This window comes from Oenanthe melanoleuca, chromosome 4A (assembly GCF_029582105.1).
Source record: "Oenanthe melanoleuca isolate GR-GAL-2019-014 chromosome 4A, OMel1.0, whole genome shotgun sequence".
Lineage (NCBI taxonomy): Eukaryota > Metazoa > Chordata > Aves > Passeriformes > Muscicapidae > Oenanthe > Oenanthe melanoleuca.
In genome coordinates this window covers 2343529-2359603 of record NC_079338.1, presented here as the reverse complement: position 1 = coordinate 2359603, position 16075 = coordinate 2343529, and the positions used below count along the sequence as shown (strand labels likewise).

The 16075-nt window shown below is 38.8% G+C and overlaps 1 protein-coding gene across 1 annotated transcript in view; it reads left to right on the top strand.

Moving 5' to 3' along the window:
- Positions 1-16075, top strand: part of ATRX (ATRX chromatin remodeler) — a 65782-nt gene that overhangs the window by 7340 nt on the left and 42367 nt on the right. Inside the window, exons 2-8 of the mRNA XM_056491017.1 lie at positions 3328-3440; positions 6413-6468; positions 7309-7361; positions 8911-9035; positions 10234-10353; positions 13366-13475; positions 15505-15572. Of these exons, the coding sequence (XP_056346992.1) occupies positions 3328-3440; positions 6413-6468; positions 7309-7361; positions 8911-9035; positions 10234-10353; positions 13366-13475; positions 15505-15572 (645 nt within the window). The remainder of the gene's footprint in view (positions 1-3327; positions 3441-6412; positions 6469-7308; positions 7362-8910; positions 9036-10233; positions 10354-13365; positions 13476-15504; positions 15573-16075) is intronic.

The window sequence follows — 16075 nt, the reverse complement described above, 5'->3', positions numbered from 1 at the left end:
AGGGGTGGGGCCCTCGATGGGCTGCAGCTGGGTCTCTGCTGCCTGTGGACCCTCATGGGCTGGGGTGGATCTTTCCTCTGACCCTGATGTGCCTCAGTGTCTGCTGGGTACATACTGCTCCTCACTCCCAGCTGCTGTTTTGCAGCAGTTTTTTTCCTTTCCCCATAACCCCAGAGGCACTACGGGCACTGATGGGCTCAGCCTTGGCCAGCAACCTGTCCCTTTTGGAGCAGGCTGGTATTGGCACAGCTGGACATGAGGGAAGCTTTTGGCATCTCTGCACAGAAGTTTGTCACCCTTGTACCCCCCCACTACCAAACCCTGGGCACACAAACCTGGTACAGGTAAGAACATCCAGGGAACAGCACTCAACAGCCAGCTGGAATGAAGTATGTTATATCTGCATTAGGACACAACCTATCTGGCTCTTTATTCTAATTATTTGTGGACTCATTTATAGGTAATTTGCCCACTCTGGATGTTTTGTTGTGCTGTAAGGGCCAGGCATTTATTGTTTGCTTTAGCAGTACTTGCTCTGGATGTAGGTAAGGAATGGTACATTCCAAGGTAGCTCCCAAGGTCACAAATCAGGTTCATGGCCAAATCAATAATAGCAGGGCACGTTCCCTTTCAGTCCTGTTTTAATTAGGCTGAACAGTGTTGAAATAGCTCTACAGTGGTGGGGAAGGCATTTACTTAGAAAACTCAAGTGTGAAAACACTAATAGTATGGGGACTGTCAGTGTAGAGGAGCCTGTTTGCCTCAGTAGTGCTTCAGAGATAGTTCTACATTTTTAGGCTCCTATATTTATTAAAAACCACACATTTATAGATTGTGATCGATTTCATAGTGACTGAGTCTGTACTGCAAAGAATCAGCATTTTGCAGAAGAAGCTTCAAACAAAAATAACAGATTATTATTCTCAAGTGTAAATTAATGACATAAAATCACTTTTAACAAAACCAGAAAAAGCATTGCCCTAAATTAACATTTCTCTCTAGTGAAGTATAGTAAGTGTAACATCTTTACTTAGATTTGACCTGGTATTCCTTAACAAAGGTTTATGGTACAAAGTGATGAATAATCAAGGGAAAAAGCAAGTTGAGAAGACTTTTAGTATTAGTTTGTAGATTCTCTTTTTTGATTGGTTGTCAGCAAGAACATTTTGCTCTGAAAATGATAATTTTACATTAATTAGGATAAGAGTTAGTGAATGGTAGTAGATAATGTTCCAAGTACTAGTCACAAAGACACATGCATACTATTCTGAATTCATTCTGTATTGACAACAGTAGTGCTAAACTCATCTATAGCTCCCATTTTCTTTCTAAAATGCTGTTACCAAAACAAGTTATTTATAAACTAAATGAGAGAATTCCACATGTGTGGCTTTTTTGTTGTTACTGTTTTTACTACCAAAAATGTACTTTCTTGTGGCCTTTCTAAATGTGCTTTATTTCTTCAGACCATCTGGAATGGATATAAAATCTCTTTATATGCTTTTACTATCAAATAATTCTGAACAACTCTAATTTTTTTTTTCACTTAATGTGAGTAAATTGTCATTAAATCTCCTTTCTAAAGGAGAGCATGCAAGCTGTTAAGACTGCAGTGTACCATTATCATCTTCTGTAATGTTTTCCAAGTGTGCCTTCCATCCATGAGAAAAAGGGAAGCCCAAGATTAGGGAACTGGCAGTTGTGTAGCAGCATGAGTCCAGTAATTAGAGGGAAAGACTTTTGGACAGATTGAGAGAAAAATTTTAAGGTACTCTTGAGAGTTAAAGAGCTTTGTTCTGCTCTTTCAGACTTGCTCCAGTGATTGATGGTACATTTGTAGTCTCAAAAGAAAAGTGCCCTTCACTCATGCAGAAAATCTTTTCATTGCAAAGTGTTATTTTGTTTTATTTTGAGTATCTTGGGAGATTTAAAGAAATTGCAGATTATTTTTTTTTTCTAAGTGGATGGTTTATGCTATTTTATGTGGTTATTTTAACTGGTTGGAATAGTCACTGGCATTGATGTGAGGTTATTCACTCTTGGCTCAAGAGAGCACTCACCTGCAAGTCCTTCTGATAAAATGAGATTTTTTTCCTAGCAATAACAAATTGAAAGTCAGAAGTTAATAAATGGATGTGTTCAGAGCAATAGCAGTGATGATAAAGGTGACTGCTCTGGGTGAATATTCAGAAGTTTTTATGACTAATAAAACAGGCACAGAAAATGCAATTTCTTCTTGCAATTAGAAGACTATTTTGATATTAATGGGGAAACAAACAGTGGGAAGGGTGGAAAGCCTTTATCTGGGCTCACTTCTGCTGGGGATTGGGTAGGTCAGGAGTGGGAAAAGGCCTGGAGCAGCAGATAAGGGCTGATGAGTCAGGACAGATCAGCTGCAGATTCCAGAGGGCTGATAAGGAGGGGAGGGAGCAAACAGCTCAGTGGCAACCTCTGGACAGGGCCTGAACACCTTGGCCTCAGTCAGGCAGCTGGAAAAGCCTTGTCCTATGAAATTCTAGCAGTTTTGGGAGAAATAAACCATGTAAAATGCCAGGGGTAACATGGGGGTTATGAAATGAAACAGCTTTTCAAGGCAAGCCTGGCATGGAGATGTTGCTTTTTACTGCAATCAGTAAATGTACCCAAGACTCTTCCTGGGGTCTGAAAGTGTCTGGTGGAAGTTGCCAGGGGATTGTTTTTGATGAATTAATCATCAGCACTCAAACAAACAGAACAAGGAATGATGTGGTCCTGCATGGTTGTTTCTTGACAAAATTAACACACACAACATGTATGTGATGGTAGATTTAATAAAAGTTTTGCATCAGCAAACTTTGATATTCAGTGGACCTGTCACATTCACTGTCATATTCATTGTCATACTCAGTGAATCTGTTTATTTCTGAGTTTGCAGGTGAAATTTTTCTGTTTGTTCTAGTGGTTTATATTCCAAAGGTGTCAGTTTTAGTAATAAAATAAAGATTTAATTTTTCTAACCTGTCTGGCTTCTGACAAGTAGAATATTAATTTTTTGCTGTCTTCATGTCATAGCAGCATTACCACTCAGACTTTCTGGAATTTTGTCAATAATTGTAAACAGTGGAAATGACTTAAAATAGACTTTTTATACTTTTTTGTCAATAAGGCTGCACCTACTGTTTCACTCAGTATTTGCAAAAATTATGTTTTTTGTTTGCTCTGATATACTCATGCAGAAACAAATGTTTAAATCTCTTGTGGATGTGTAATTGAGATTAAACATAAGTTTTCAAGCTTAATAAACTGGGGTGAGGTGTGTGACTCTGAGTATTGTTTGTATTTTAACAGTGAAAGCAAGTTGAATACATTGGTACAGAAACTCCATGACTTCTTGGCTCACTCATCAGAAGAATCTGAGGACGCAAACTCTCCTCCAGCACTACCTAAAAACAAAAGTATAGGTAAAAAAGACATTTTATGTTTATTTTCAATGTAAATGTGATTCTAAAGCCAACTTGATGTTGTTATTTCATTATATCACACTTCACTTGGGTAATTATACCAAGTCTTAATATGATTTATGTGGTGATAGCTTGATAAATACACAATAGGCCTTTGGTACAATAATTATTTCTGTTCTGAATTTTCTAAAGGTGAAAAAATCTAATCATCTGGTAATTTCCCTTCTCTGAAACATGAGCTATCAAACACTCAGGTGTTTGCTGTGCTAGGAGTTCCTTGTTCAGTGTTCCTGAATTTACAAATGCAGTGTCTTGGTTTTTCTGCTGTAGTAACACTTTTGCAGTCCTTGTAGGTGTGGAAGAAGTTATGGAGATTATGCTTTCATAGTAATTTGAAAAAAGATTTCTACATATAATCTGGAAACATTTGAAAAGAAAATAATACTTAAAAAAAAACTAGAGTCCTACACTAGGTCAGAATTGATACTGGAGATTTTTGCTTCTAAGTTTTAGAAATAGATAATAAAGTTTAAACACTTCCATGACATTGATTAAAAGTGAAATTATTTCATGTCAGTACTGAATAAAATCTGTTTCCAAATTTAACTTGTTAAATTTGTTTCTTATTTTAACTTGGACCGGATACAGGTGCAAAATCTTTCAATCTCTGCTGCTTAATGAGCTAAAAGTTGTGTTGATGTGGTGGAGTGCAGGAGAGGAGTGTGCTGGCTGTATTACAGAGTTTATTTTCAAACTCCTGTTGTCTTATGTAGTATTTTCCATGGGGTTTCTGGTGTGTAGTTTTTATCTTTTGATGTTTTGTTTAGAGAGAGAATCTGCTGCCTGTGGCACTCACCTCCTCATATCAGCATCAAACTGAACCGTTAGCAAAGGAAAAAGAAACTACTCTTGTAGTGCTTCAGCAGAACAGAAAAATAAACTGTGATGTAAATGCATCTCAAAGTGGAATTTTGCTGAGGAGCACACTGGGAAAAAGAAATCTGCTCCCATTATATCTGCAGTTAAAAATTAGCATTTGGTTCCTTGCTGTAAAATGCAGATTGTCTTTGAAATGGATACACTTGCAAATTATAGCAGACATGTTGTAGTGTTGGTTTTGAAATCTAAAAGAACGTATTAAAGTTGAAGAGTCAGAGTTAAACACTTAAATATTAGGAAATGCCAGAATTTACTGTGCAAATTCCCTTCTCTTCCCAATGTTCTGTGCATAACAAAAATATCTTTAGCACCTGTGCTTCCTTCTTTTTTTTTTTTTTTTTTTTTTTTTAAATCCAGAAGGTGCTCATTACAATCAGAAGTTATGGATGTGACTGGGCCAAATCAGATTTATTTAGTAATGGATCTTGCTTTGTCCAGCATTTGGAGGATATATGAACTGTGGGGTAGAGTGTTGTGAGGAGGGAGATGATGATGAAGGTGCTTAAGTGTGGCTCAGGAAGGCTGGATGTTAGAAACCAGTTGGGTATTAGCTGATATGACTTCATACCCTAAGCTTTTGGCCCTGCCACACACAGAGGTCAGTTAAAACAGGAGGCAATACTTCTTTATAGCTTTAATAATACTCTTTATCCCCTCTGCACTGGAACTGGATGTCTCCCTCCTTTCCACTGCATGGCTCCCAGCCAGGAGAGTCACAGAGAGCTCAGGAGAGCCAGCCTGCCTACTCTTGTTGCAAGAATGGAGCAGCAATCCCAGGGGAAGCTCTGCTCCCTGCTAGCCCTGGAGGGGCTGGGCAGGAGCAGCCAGGTCAACACTGAGCTGGGAGGGGATGGCAGCACACAGGGTCCTCAGTGGGCACATGGAGAAACTGGCACTGCAGCACATTCAGCTGCTTTTGGAATAGCACATGGAATGAGGCTGAGTGCAGAGTCTGCACACACTGGGGCTGCCAGAGCAGGGGGAGCTCTGCCAAGCTCTTCAAGCTGGTATTTTCCATGAGTTTATCACTTGGCAAAAGTTGGTCAAGAGTAGAAAGTGGGCAGAATCCAAGCTCCAGCAGAAATGTCACCCTCCTTCCATATCTCAGGTTCCTCCCTCACAATAAGAAATGCCCATAATAATCTAGAGAAGTTTCAGATACTTAAAAAGGCCAAAAACATTGTCTGCTTCCATTTTGTATTTGCTTCTTCACTTGTGGAAATGGCTGGATGGTTTTCCCTGCAATTTACTCAATTCTGCAGAGGTCAAATATCCAGCATTGAATTCTCTAAGTGATTCAGTTTTTTCAAAGTACAGAAATAAATTGTTTGGTTTTCCCCAAAACTGAGTTTAAAGATAAAGAAGTTGCAGTGCTAGTAGTCTTCTGTTAAAATCACAAATAATCCAGATAAGTATCCTGTAATTATACTTCCTACTCAGTAGCATCTGTTAAAATCCTGCTGTTCCTAAACTTTTGGAGCAACTTCATACAAGAATCATTCAATCACTGAACTCCAAACTTTCCCTCCCTTTTCCAGGACTGCTGGATTGGAGCAGGTGCCAGTAGGTTACAGGTCTTTAGGCTTTATATTCCACAGTTCCAAAGCTTGAGCAATAGGAATTCTCCTCAGAACTTGGATCAAATGGGATTTTTATCTGTGATTCCATGATCTCAGATTTAATACTTTGTTATGTCAAGATGTGTGAGAGAAAATACTTGCAGTAAATTCTTAGAGATCAGCAAAACTGTACTAATGATACAATTTCTGCATGCAATTGCCCTTGCAGTGCTTCAGTATTTCTTCACCAACAGCAAGGCTCCCAGAAACTGAACTGAAAGGGATTTCTGAATTATTTCTGTAAAATTTATGCGACACAGTGGAATGTCTTTTCTGTTGTGCAGCAGTTTGTCTCTGGAAGTCACAGTTACCTCTGTCCAGGCTGGTGAGACACAAACAGTGCTGTGATGTGCAATGTGGTGAACTTCTGCTGTTCCTTGCATTTCAGTGGACTCCTTTAATTTCTCTCCATAGGTAAAAATAGAGAACCTAAAGGAAGCCCAGCTTCAATGGAGAACAACAGGGACGAGGTAGGAATAGAAATGCTTTTGAATTCTAGTTGCATGTCTAGTGCACAGTGGCTGAGTTCACTCTGTTGCTTTTACAAAAAACACTTCAGTAATACTGTCAGAAGCTGCCATTAATGTCATCCTCCTTCATCCTGTTACTCAGATAACAGTGGGTACAGTTGTTCTTTAAGCAAATATGCTTCCTTTAAAAGAAAAAAATGGTCATATTAGATCTGTGTTAAACTGACTAGAAATTTTTCATGTGGTCTTCCTTGTTTCTGTCTGTTCTCCTGTTGGAAACATTCTGGTGGACAAGATCTTAACATTGTAGAGAAAACACAAATGCCAGTGTCCTGCCTTAGTTTGTCTTTGCTGCTGTAAATTCAGGTATTTTCAACTGCCCACACCTAGTTGTGATCTGAGTGCAAAAACCACTGAAAAAATGAGTTTTGCTGTGAAGGCATTCAGTGCTGTCTGGCACATGAGCCACATACCAAGAGTCTATTCTGGCAGTTTGTGGGTGCAGACTACTGCTGCTCCTGAGTGCCAGAGCCCTCTGGAAGGGTGTGTTGGAAAAGGGGGATGGTTTCTTCACATGGCAAGGAGAGCATTTCCAGACCTATATGAGCTGCTGACTTCTCACCTGAAACTCCAGAGATTCAGTTTAACTGAACTGGCATGACTGTTGAAATTGTCACTTGTAGTTACTGCTTTTCCTGCTGCTCTTTTTAATTTTTTTTTTTTTTTTTAATAAGGGCACTGGTGATTTCTGAGCTGTTTCTAGTTAATGCAAGGAACTGTTTTTTGACAGCTCCCTTGGATATAAACCTGTTGACTTTTACATTTTTTTCTTGTTTCTAGGGAAGTAGTTCTTCAGAAAGAACCAAATCATTAGGATTATCCCGATCCAAAAGGTTGGTTTGGAAAATAAAAACAAATAAATTACTTATTGGGTGTGTGTAGCTATAGAGAAGTGAGTGCACTGTGTCAAATATTTTTGGTCCACACCAGTATAAATTAGTGAACTTATGGAATGCTAGTAAAACAAATGCCTCATAGTACACTTAAAATTCAGACCTTTTCTCCAGATGAAGGGTTAAGATGCTAAAGCTTGATTGTTATTGACAAAGACAAGATTATCCCTTATCTTCAGGACAAAGGAGTTTATCCAAGAGTTCCTTCAGCCTTGCTATTTGTACATGTAGGATTCTTCCAAAAATGTAATTTGGGTCATACAGAATAAAAGGTTCACTACTGGGAGAGTGCAGCATCAGACTGTGCTGTTGAGTTGTCCTGTGCAGAAATTGCCATTTGCTGTATCCCTGCTTAATCCTTTTTCCCTCTTTGATCTAAAAAGTATGGAATGAATTGTTTACCAGCTGCTTGAACCTAAAGGAGACAATTACTTGTGTCTCAAGTAAGAGCAGGCTTAGTCCAAACTCCTCCTCATCTGATTCTCAAATTCTGTCCTCTGTGGTTTTTATGAAACCCCAGTGAGCAGTGCAGGGAGTTGAGCTTTCAGCTGCTGCCTTAGTACTGCTCTTTAGAAGTCTGTATCTCTTTTCACTGTCCTTTTTATCCAAGTTGTTTTATTTTATCATGTCTGCTGGAATTAATATTCTTCACTCTCCTTTTTACATTTGTCTTGATGCCATATTTGCAAGTGTGGCTTTAGGTTTGGCTTTAGTTTCTCCCTCATCTTTTAAATTTAGTATCCTGCTGAACTCTTTTCATTTATGTACCATTTTACTCCTGTTTTTTGCTGTCTGTCTTATCACTAAAGGGATTTTCACTCATCCATTTCTCATGCTGTACCTTACATTGACAAAACCAGTATCCTGCAGTAGTTCATGCATTGCCTTCAGACTACTGAAAATTTTGCTCCATATTTTGTATTATTTTCTCCCCATTCTGATACAGTGAATTAATTCATTTTCATAGATTCAGTTTTAAATTGTTTGTGTGGAATTCTATCAGCTGATCCTTTTGTTCAAGTTGGCTTTTTCATTTCTTTCTGCATTTCCTTTATTTCCTTGCAAGCATCTCTTCTGCCAAGATGCTTTTTGTAATTTGCTAATATCTGTGTGTTCTATTTGTGCTGCCTATTAAACCTGATGGATAAAATGATGAATAAAATTCATGAGCAGACATTCACTTCTGTTTCATTCAGACTTGTTTCCTGGAATTGTGACTTTCTTAAAAACATACGAATCCTTGATTTTACAGCAAAAAGATTTTATTAGTACATACTTCTCTTTCACGTGGGAGGGGAGAAATCCTGTTCCAAACCAGAAAATTACCCTACAATTATAATAACTTGGAGCATCCCAGCTCATAATGTCTTTAATTAATTCAAAAAGAGCTGAAATTTTTCACAGTTCATATGGCGTTTTGCCTGCAAAGCTTACCTGGATTGCAGTTTGTACTTTTTGTCAGAACATGGGGTTTTTTCTGTCTGTGCAGGAAACCTACAGTTGTAACAAAATATGTTGGGTCAGATGATGAACAAATCGTAGATGAAACTGTAAATGAAGATATTTCAAATGAGAACTCAGAGAATGATGTAGATATGCAAAGCTTGCCTAAAGGTAGGTCATGTCTTTTTTTGTTTTGTTTTGTTTTGTTTCTGAATTCAGCAAATTAGCCAAGATTATGATGCAGCATAAATAATTCACTAGAATGCACATGCATTAGTAAAATGCCTCTTGAAGGTCCTGTTGGTTTTCTGTCCACAAAAAAGAGGAACCTGAGCACTTTCAGTTTGGAGCCCAGCAGATTTTAATCTGTGGGTGCACAAGGATGTGCTGGTGGCTTAATGCCTGCTAATATCTGTATAAAATCATCACAAAACAGGGGAAATAATTCATTCTGGTGTTTTTTTAGGAGTCTCAAGCTCTGTCACTTGGAGGTCTTATTTTACTATTCTGTCTTTGAGGTTATTAGCAATTTCATAAAAAAAAGCAAAACTAACTCTGGAGGCAAAAATGTCTTTATTGGATCTATTTTTAAGCACCTTTTAGAAACAGTTAATACTGCAGGCCTATATCCCTCTGCTCTTAGCTGCAGTGTGAGTTGGATTAATGTCCTCCATTTCTCACCTATGAAAGTTACAGGAAAAATTGCTGCTGTTCACTGTGTGAGTAGCAGTATTGACAGCAGTCCCTCTAAAATGATTTTTTTCAGAATATTAGATTATTTTCAGTGTGCTCACAACAAAACTGGGCTCTTAAATAGGAAAGATGTGTTTTTTCTTTCATGTAATTTTGATTAGTATTTTGTTTAAATGAAAATGTCTGATTTTGAATCTTGTTAAAGACAAAGCAGGTTTTATTCTAATGCTTTTTAATTTATTTCATACTGAAATAAATGAAAATGAGGGAAACTGAATAGATGGGGCAAAGAGAGAAAAGCATAGGGTTTGGAGGGATTTAAATGATGTCCTTTATTGGTAGCAAGTTCCTGTCCTACACCTGCCAGCACTGTGCCAGTTCTGTCCTGCATGTGCCACAGCAGAGCAGAAAGAGCAGAATTTACTCCTCAGCCCATTCAGTCCTTGGTTTCTGTCCTACAGCTGCAACACAGATGTAGTTTGAAATGTGTGGTGTTGGTTTCTTTTTTTTTTTTTTAATTTTCTTTTATTTTTTTTTTCTGTGAACATCTGTGCATTCAAAACTTGGTTGAGTTTTAGTCAACAGATTGCTCTGTTTTTTTCATTGACTTTATTAGAACTTTTGCACTTCACTTGGATGTGTAATGGTTTCCAATTTCTAAATAAAATTATTCTAGGTACAGTGGTTGTACAGCCTGAGCCAGTGCTGAATGAAGACAAAGATGATTTTAAAGGGCCTGAATTTAGAAGCAGAAATACCGTTAAAATGAAACCTGAAGCTCCCAAAAAGCGTGGAGGTAAATACAAGTTCAAACATCTGTTGAAACGTGTTTAAATTGTTGCTTATGACCACATTTGGTATATCTAAAAATTGTCCATATTTCTGATAAATTATTCTAAAAATACCTCCACTCTTCTGGCTTTTTGTTCATTAAGGATTTTAGGTGATAGAAATTAGCCTCCATTGCTGCCTCTGCAATGCAGCAGTGAAAGCTAAGATTAGTTCCCATTAAACTCTTTATTTTCAGTAGGTATAGGATGCTTCATTAGGTGCAGTTGCTTGGTTGCAATCAGGTGTTACAGGTATTCCTTTTTAAAGGAATTGGAACTCCATTGATAGAGGAACATTCACTGACTCACCAAAAAAGAAACCATGTTTGAGCAGGGACATGTATGGGCAGATTATCCATCAGTGAGCTAAGAAAAAATCCTAAACCCTCAAACAATATAAAGACTTTCTTGTTTTGCTTTGATATTGTGGGAAATTCCCTTCCAGTGGGCCCTTCTAAGGATTACCTTTGAAAAGCTGCTCTGTCAGCTGGTTTTCCAGAGCTGCTGCTAAAACTGAGAAGTTAGGTAGATTATAATACTGCAAGAAATTAATTTCTCTCTTTTTTTTTTTTTTTGTTTCCCAAAAGCAAAGGAGAGGAGGGAGGATTATGTATAATGTAGCCAGTAAGAATGTAGATATTTTTGTTAACCCTACTAGCAATATCTTAGCTCACACCCCTCCAGCAGTAGTCAGGGAATCCATACAAACAGTCTTGCACACACTCTTCATCCTTCCCATTGAATCATTTAAGATCCTTGCTCTCTTTTAAAGTAATTTGCTGAGTGCTGTTTCTGTGGGTGAGGGTGAGTGAAATGTCACCGTGTGGAAATGTGCTTGTGCATACACCTGAGCTCATGTGTCAGTGACATTTTGGGCATTGATGTTCTCCCTAAATGACAAACTTTGGAACTTGATTCTGTTTTGTTCATGCAAGGTGTCCTGTTCACATAAGAATGCTTTTTCCATTTGTGCTTATAACAATTCTACATTTGATCCAATAGAACTCTTCAGGGGTACAGTGTTAAAAAGATAAGACACTTGTGCTTGAGCTTTGTGGCCTGTGTCTGCATCCCCAAGGCAGTTTGTATCACCTGCCCTTCCAGCCTTTTTAATCTCCATCCCTGGGGAATTTGCAGGCCTTCCTTTGTCCATCTGGACTGATTACTCATGTACTATGCCTGACATATAGGTATATATTTAAAATATTTGCATTCCTGGTAGGAATTATATGTCCTGTGTGTACTAGAAATAGTGGTAGAAGCAGAACTCTTGCCTTTCTAGCAACCAAATGCTCTTACCTAAGACTATAAGAGGCATTGTGTAATTATTTTCAAATTTTGTGTCTGCAGCATGGTTGTGGTTGTATTTTTGCTAATAAATTTGGTTAGGAATGTTTTTAACCAAGTAGTTTCTCAGTATTAACGAATTAGTAGTAGTTTAATTTCTGTGGATAATCATCATTTGTAGTAGTAACATGGTTTACAAAGGTTTGCCTCATAAGTTCTCTCTTTTCCTACTGCCAGCTTGCAGGTTTGAGGAAGGAGGCCATAGTGCTTCCTTCCCCTTGGTTGTGGAAAAGAGGGAAGTGGCTCAGGGCTTGGCAGGGAATCATGTTCTCCCTGGGTTGGCTGGGCCCCTCAGTGATTCCTGCAGCAGTTTAAGGACTGTGCTGTGTGCCAGCCTTGGATTCTGTGCTGCAGTGTGGGATTCTTTCCTGAGGAGTGTGATGGGATGGGTGTGTTCATCCACAGTCACAGCAGCATTTGAAACCAGGGTTTGAGCTGGTTTGGAGCTCCTGAGAGGGGCCTGCAGGTCCACAGGCTCTGCAGGATGTGCAGTCAGGAATGGCTGGAGAGTGCACACATCCTGTATCCAGAATTTTATCCAGAATTTTATCCAGAATTTCACAGAATTAGTGTGGAACAGCTGTTTCACTGCCCCCTGAGCCATCTGAGCTTGTGCTTCAGCAGCAGATTGCTGGGAGCTTGTGTCTTGAGGATGTTCATTCAGTTCCTTAACTTGCTGGTGTTGGAGCTTGGTTCTGATGATATAATTCAAAATAGAAAAAATACAGGGTTTCAGATTGTAGTCATTAAATTCAACTGTTTAATTTCCTTATTGGCTTAATTGCTGAGCATGACAGCAAAGGACAAATTGCAGTTAAGTAATCTCATCAAACCTGTATCTGCTTTTTGGGCTTTTGGAAGTGCAGGACTTTGACAAATTATTTCCCCTTTTCTGCTGTTGAAAACAAAAAGATCTTCAAGTGTTAATTAGGAGCCTGACATGGAGTTAGCATGCCAAGTTCAGCCCTTCTGAAATAAATTGGGGGGTTGGCATTTAAAAAAAAGCTTTTTTGACCAAATGTAGGTTCAGCAGCAGAGTGGTGCACACACCATGGGAGCAATCAGCAACATGGGGAGAACATGTGAATTACAGCAAAATTGTAGTTTCAGAAAAACCCAAAAACCACCATTGAGAAGGGAACAAAATGTGAGAAAAGGTTTTTTGGTCACTGTTACAAGGATTACTTGCATTTTCTGTAAGAGTCTTCTGTGTTTTTCTTTGAGAAACTAAAGCTGTGTGTGAAAGAAATGCCATAATACAAACATGAATTGCAGTGGTATTTGTTGAACAAAGATTAAATGGGAAACATTGTCCAGAATATCAGAGCTGCTCTGAAAGAATTTTACTGATGACTTTAATTTAGGTGTGTTTTCATGAGGAGACCAGCTAACCCAACTTGAACCTCTCAAAGGGAAAGAACTGTATCTTGACCACAAGTGAAGCATAGAAATCAGGGGAAAATTCAGTGTTTAAATGGCAAATGGTTACAAAAAGATTTCCCTGGTGGTGGGTGGTGCAAAAACAAAAAGCCTGATAGGCCAGAATATTGCAAGAAAATGCAATAGGGATATACAGGTTTCTTAAATAAGAATGAAAACAATTAATATGTGGTTTGTAATCCTCTCCATAGAAGAAGGACTCCATGGAATTGTGAGCTGTACAGCTTGTGGGCAGCAGGTGAACCACTTTCAAAAGGATTCCATCTATAGACACCCTACACTGAAGGTGCTTATTTGTAAGGTATGTGGTAAACAGTTCTGTTTGCTTTTGTTGCAAAATGTCATATTGGTTGGTTTGGGTAGGATTTTTGTGGGAGTAATTCTTGTTCATTAGTCAATAAAGTTTTCAGTCATTAGCTGTCACAATTAAGGAAACTAAAAGGAGAGGGAAAAAATGCAGATATACTTAATGAATTTATATTCCTTTTTTCTTATATCCCAGTTAAACTGGTGGTGGTTTCTTTGTTATTTACTTCTACAGCTTTAAGGGTATAATCTTAGTGAATTTTTAATGTTAAGTGATCTGAAATTTCTGCCTACTCATAATGTATTTTAAGAAGAGATTCAAGTCTGCATCTCCTGTAAAACATTCCATGTAACACAGCACTGAAATAAGGAGCAGAAAAGCAGCTTCAGAGCCATCTCTGTTTCTGCCAGCTTCTGGTCTGTTTTAATTTATGTCAGCTTTGCAGTGCTGCTCTGGTCTATAATCTGAGTCTTCAGCTGTGTGGCTTCCTGGTGGCCCCACACAGGCCCTGAGCTGGCTGCAGAGGGAAGAGGTGGGACAGGGCAGGAAGGAAATGTCCCTGCCTCCTGCTGTGCAGACCTCTGCTGACTTTCAAAGAGCTGCAGAGATCCCTCTAGCATGTTTCTATAGTGGTGGAGATTTTGTATTTATAAAGCTATTCCTAAAGACAGAGTTCTGTGTTATAATGTTCATGTAGCATTTCCCTGCTCTTCCTCCTCCTCCTCCCCAGTTCCTCATTAATGTTACAGACTCAGCTGACAGGCTCTCTCAGCCATGCCCATCAAGGCTGGTGTGCTGGCTCTTCTCTGCATTCTGGCTTGTTTCTTTTACAAAATGTCCTTTACAAAAATCAGCTCACAAGGTGATCCTTTCCCTTCTCCATTGGAGTCCCAGCTCTTGCTCCTGGCCTTGCACACTCATGTTCCTGTGACCTGGGTCATTTTTGTAACCTGGTCAGGATGTTGGGCTCAGCAGCAGCTCTTGATGGGGAGCTCTGCTACATGAATTACATCAAGGGCTGTTTCCCTTGATTTTCTCTGTTTTTATTTAATTGAACATGGCCTTAGATTAATGTGAGAGGGAGGAATGGAAGCCCTCATTTCCAGCTCTTCCATTATTTCTGTGCCTAGTTCTGCCCTTACTTTTCTCCTAGTTAGCTAAAAGTCCCAAACCTGAGAAGCTGTTTTCTTTTGATTGCAAATGTTCCCTCAAGTGTCTAAACATCAGATTTTACTGAGGTTTTATGTTGATTTTGGTTGTTTGAATAGTTTATTTGAACAGATGTGCAGGTCTGTTCCAGGTAATGGGGCATGATGATTGTCAATTCAGGTGATGAAGCCTCTTCTGCATTCTGAATTGTATTAATGCCCGTTCAAATTAGAGCTACAAATCTGGGAAAACATTCTTCAGTAACAGCTGGGGAAAAAATGATACCAAACCTTCAAAATTTGGGGTCAACAATTCAGCAACTGAAGCCATCAGTACTCCTTGCTGAGTCATTTGTGTTTTTTTATTGCCATTACCAAATGTTCAAATGAAGATGCTTTGTTTGCACCTGGAAATGGAATTTTTGGATGTTAACATCATGCTGAAGACAATTTAATCTAAAGCCTTATGGCATCACATGCTAACATAAGGAGCATCCAGCTGAAAATTGTAATTTATGTGGGATTGTGTCAGGGAGGATGTGGTGTTGATTTACCTAGATATAATAGATGGAAGAAACATTCAAACTGGAGAGAAGTATTCAGCTGATGTTCTAAAATATACAAATATGCAGCCATCAAACAAAAGCCTGGTTAATTTTCAGACAAACCTTGAACCATCTAAATAAGTCATGGTTTGTCTAAAAACCATGAAGATGTTTTTTAGATTAAAACAAATGTAAAAGGCTTAGAATGCTGAAGACCTTGCAGCTGCTGCTTTTACTGGCTTCCTTCTAATGCATGCTGAAATCTAATGAATTGCTGAAGCCCAGTTGAGATTTAATAAAGAATTCCTTGTCCTCTCTCTTTCTTTACAGACTTGTTACAAGTATTACATGAGCGATGACATCAGTCGTGATTCAGATGGGATGGATGAACAGTGTAGGTAAGTGTACAAACACTGCAGTGTGTGCAAAATGGGAAAGTGTACAAAACCTGCAGTGTGTGTAGAATGGGAACGTGTACAAAACCTGCAGTGTGTACAGAATGGGAAAGTGTACAAAACCTGCAGTGTGTACAGAATGGGAAGTGTACAAAACCTGCAGTGTGTACAGAATGGGAAAGTGTACAAAACCTGCAGTGTGTACAGAATGGGAAGTGTACAAAACCTGCAGTGTGTGCAGAAATGGGAAGTGTACAAAACCTGCAGTGTGTGCAAAATGGGAAAGTGTACAAACACTGCAGTGTGTGCAAAATGGGAAAGTGTACAAAACCTGCAGTGTGTGCAGAAATGGGAAAATGTACAAAACCTGCAGTGTGTGCAGAATGGGAGAGTGTACAAAACCTGCAGTGTGTGCAAAATGGGAAAGTGTACAAACACTGCAGTGTGTGCAGAATGGGAGAGTGTACAAAACCTGCAGTGTGTGTGAGATGGGAAAGTGTACAAAC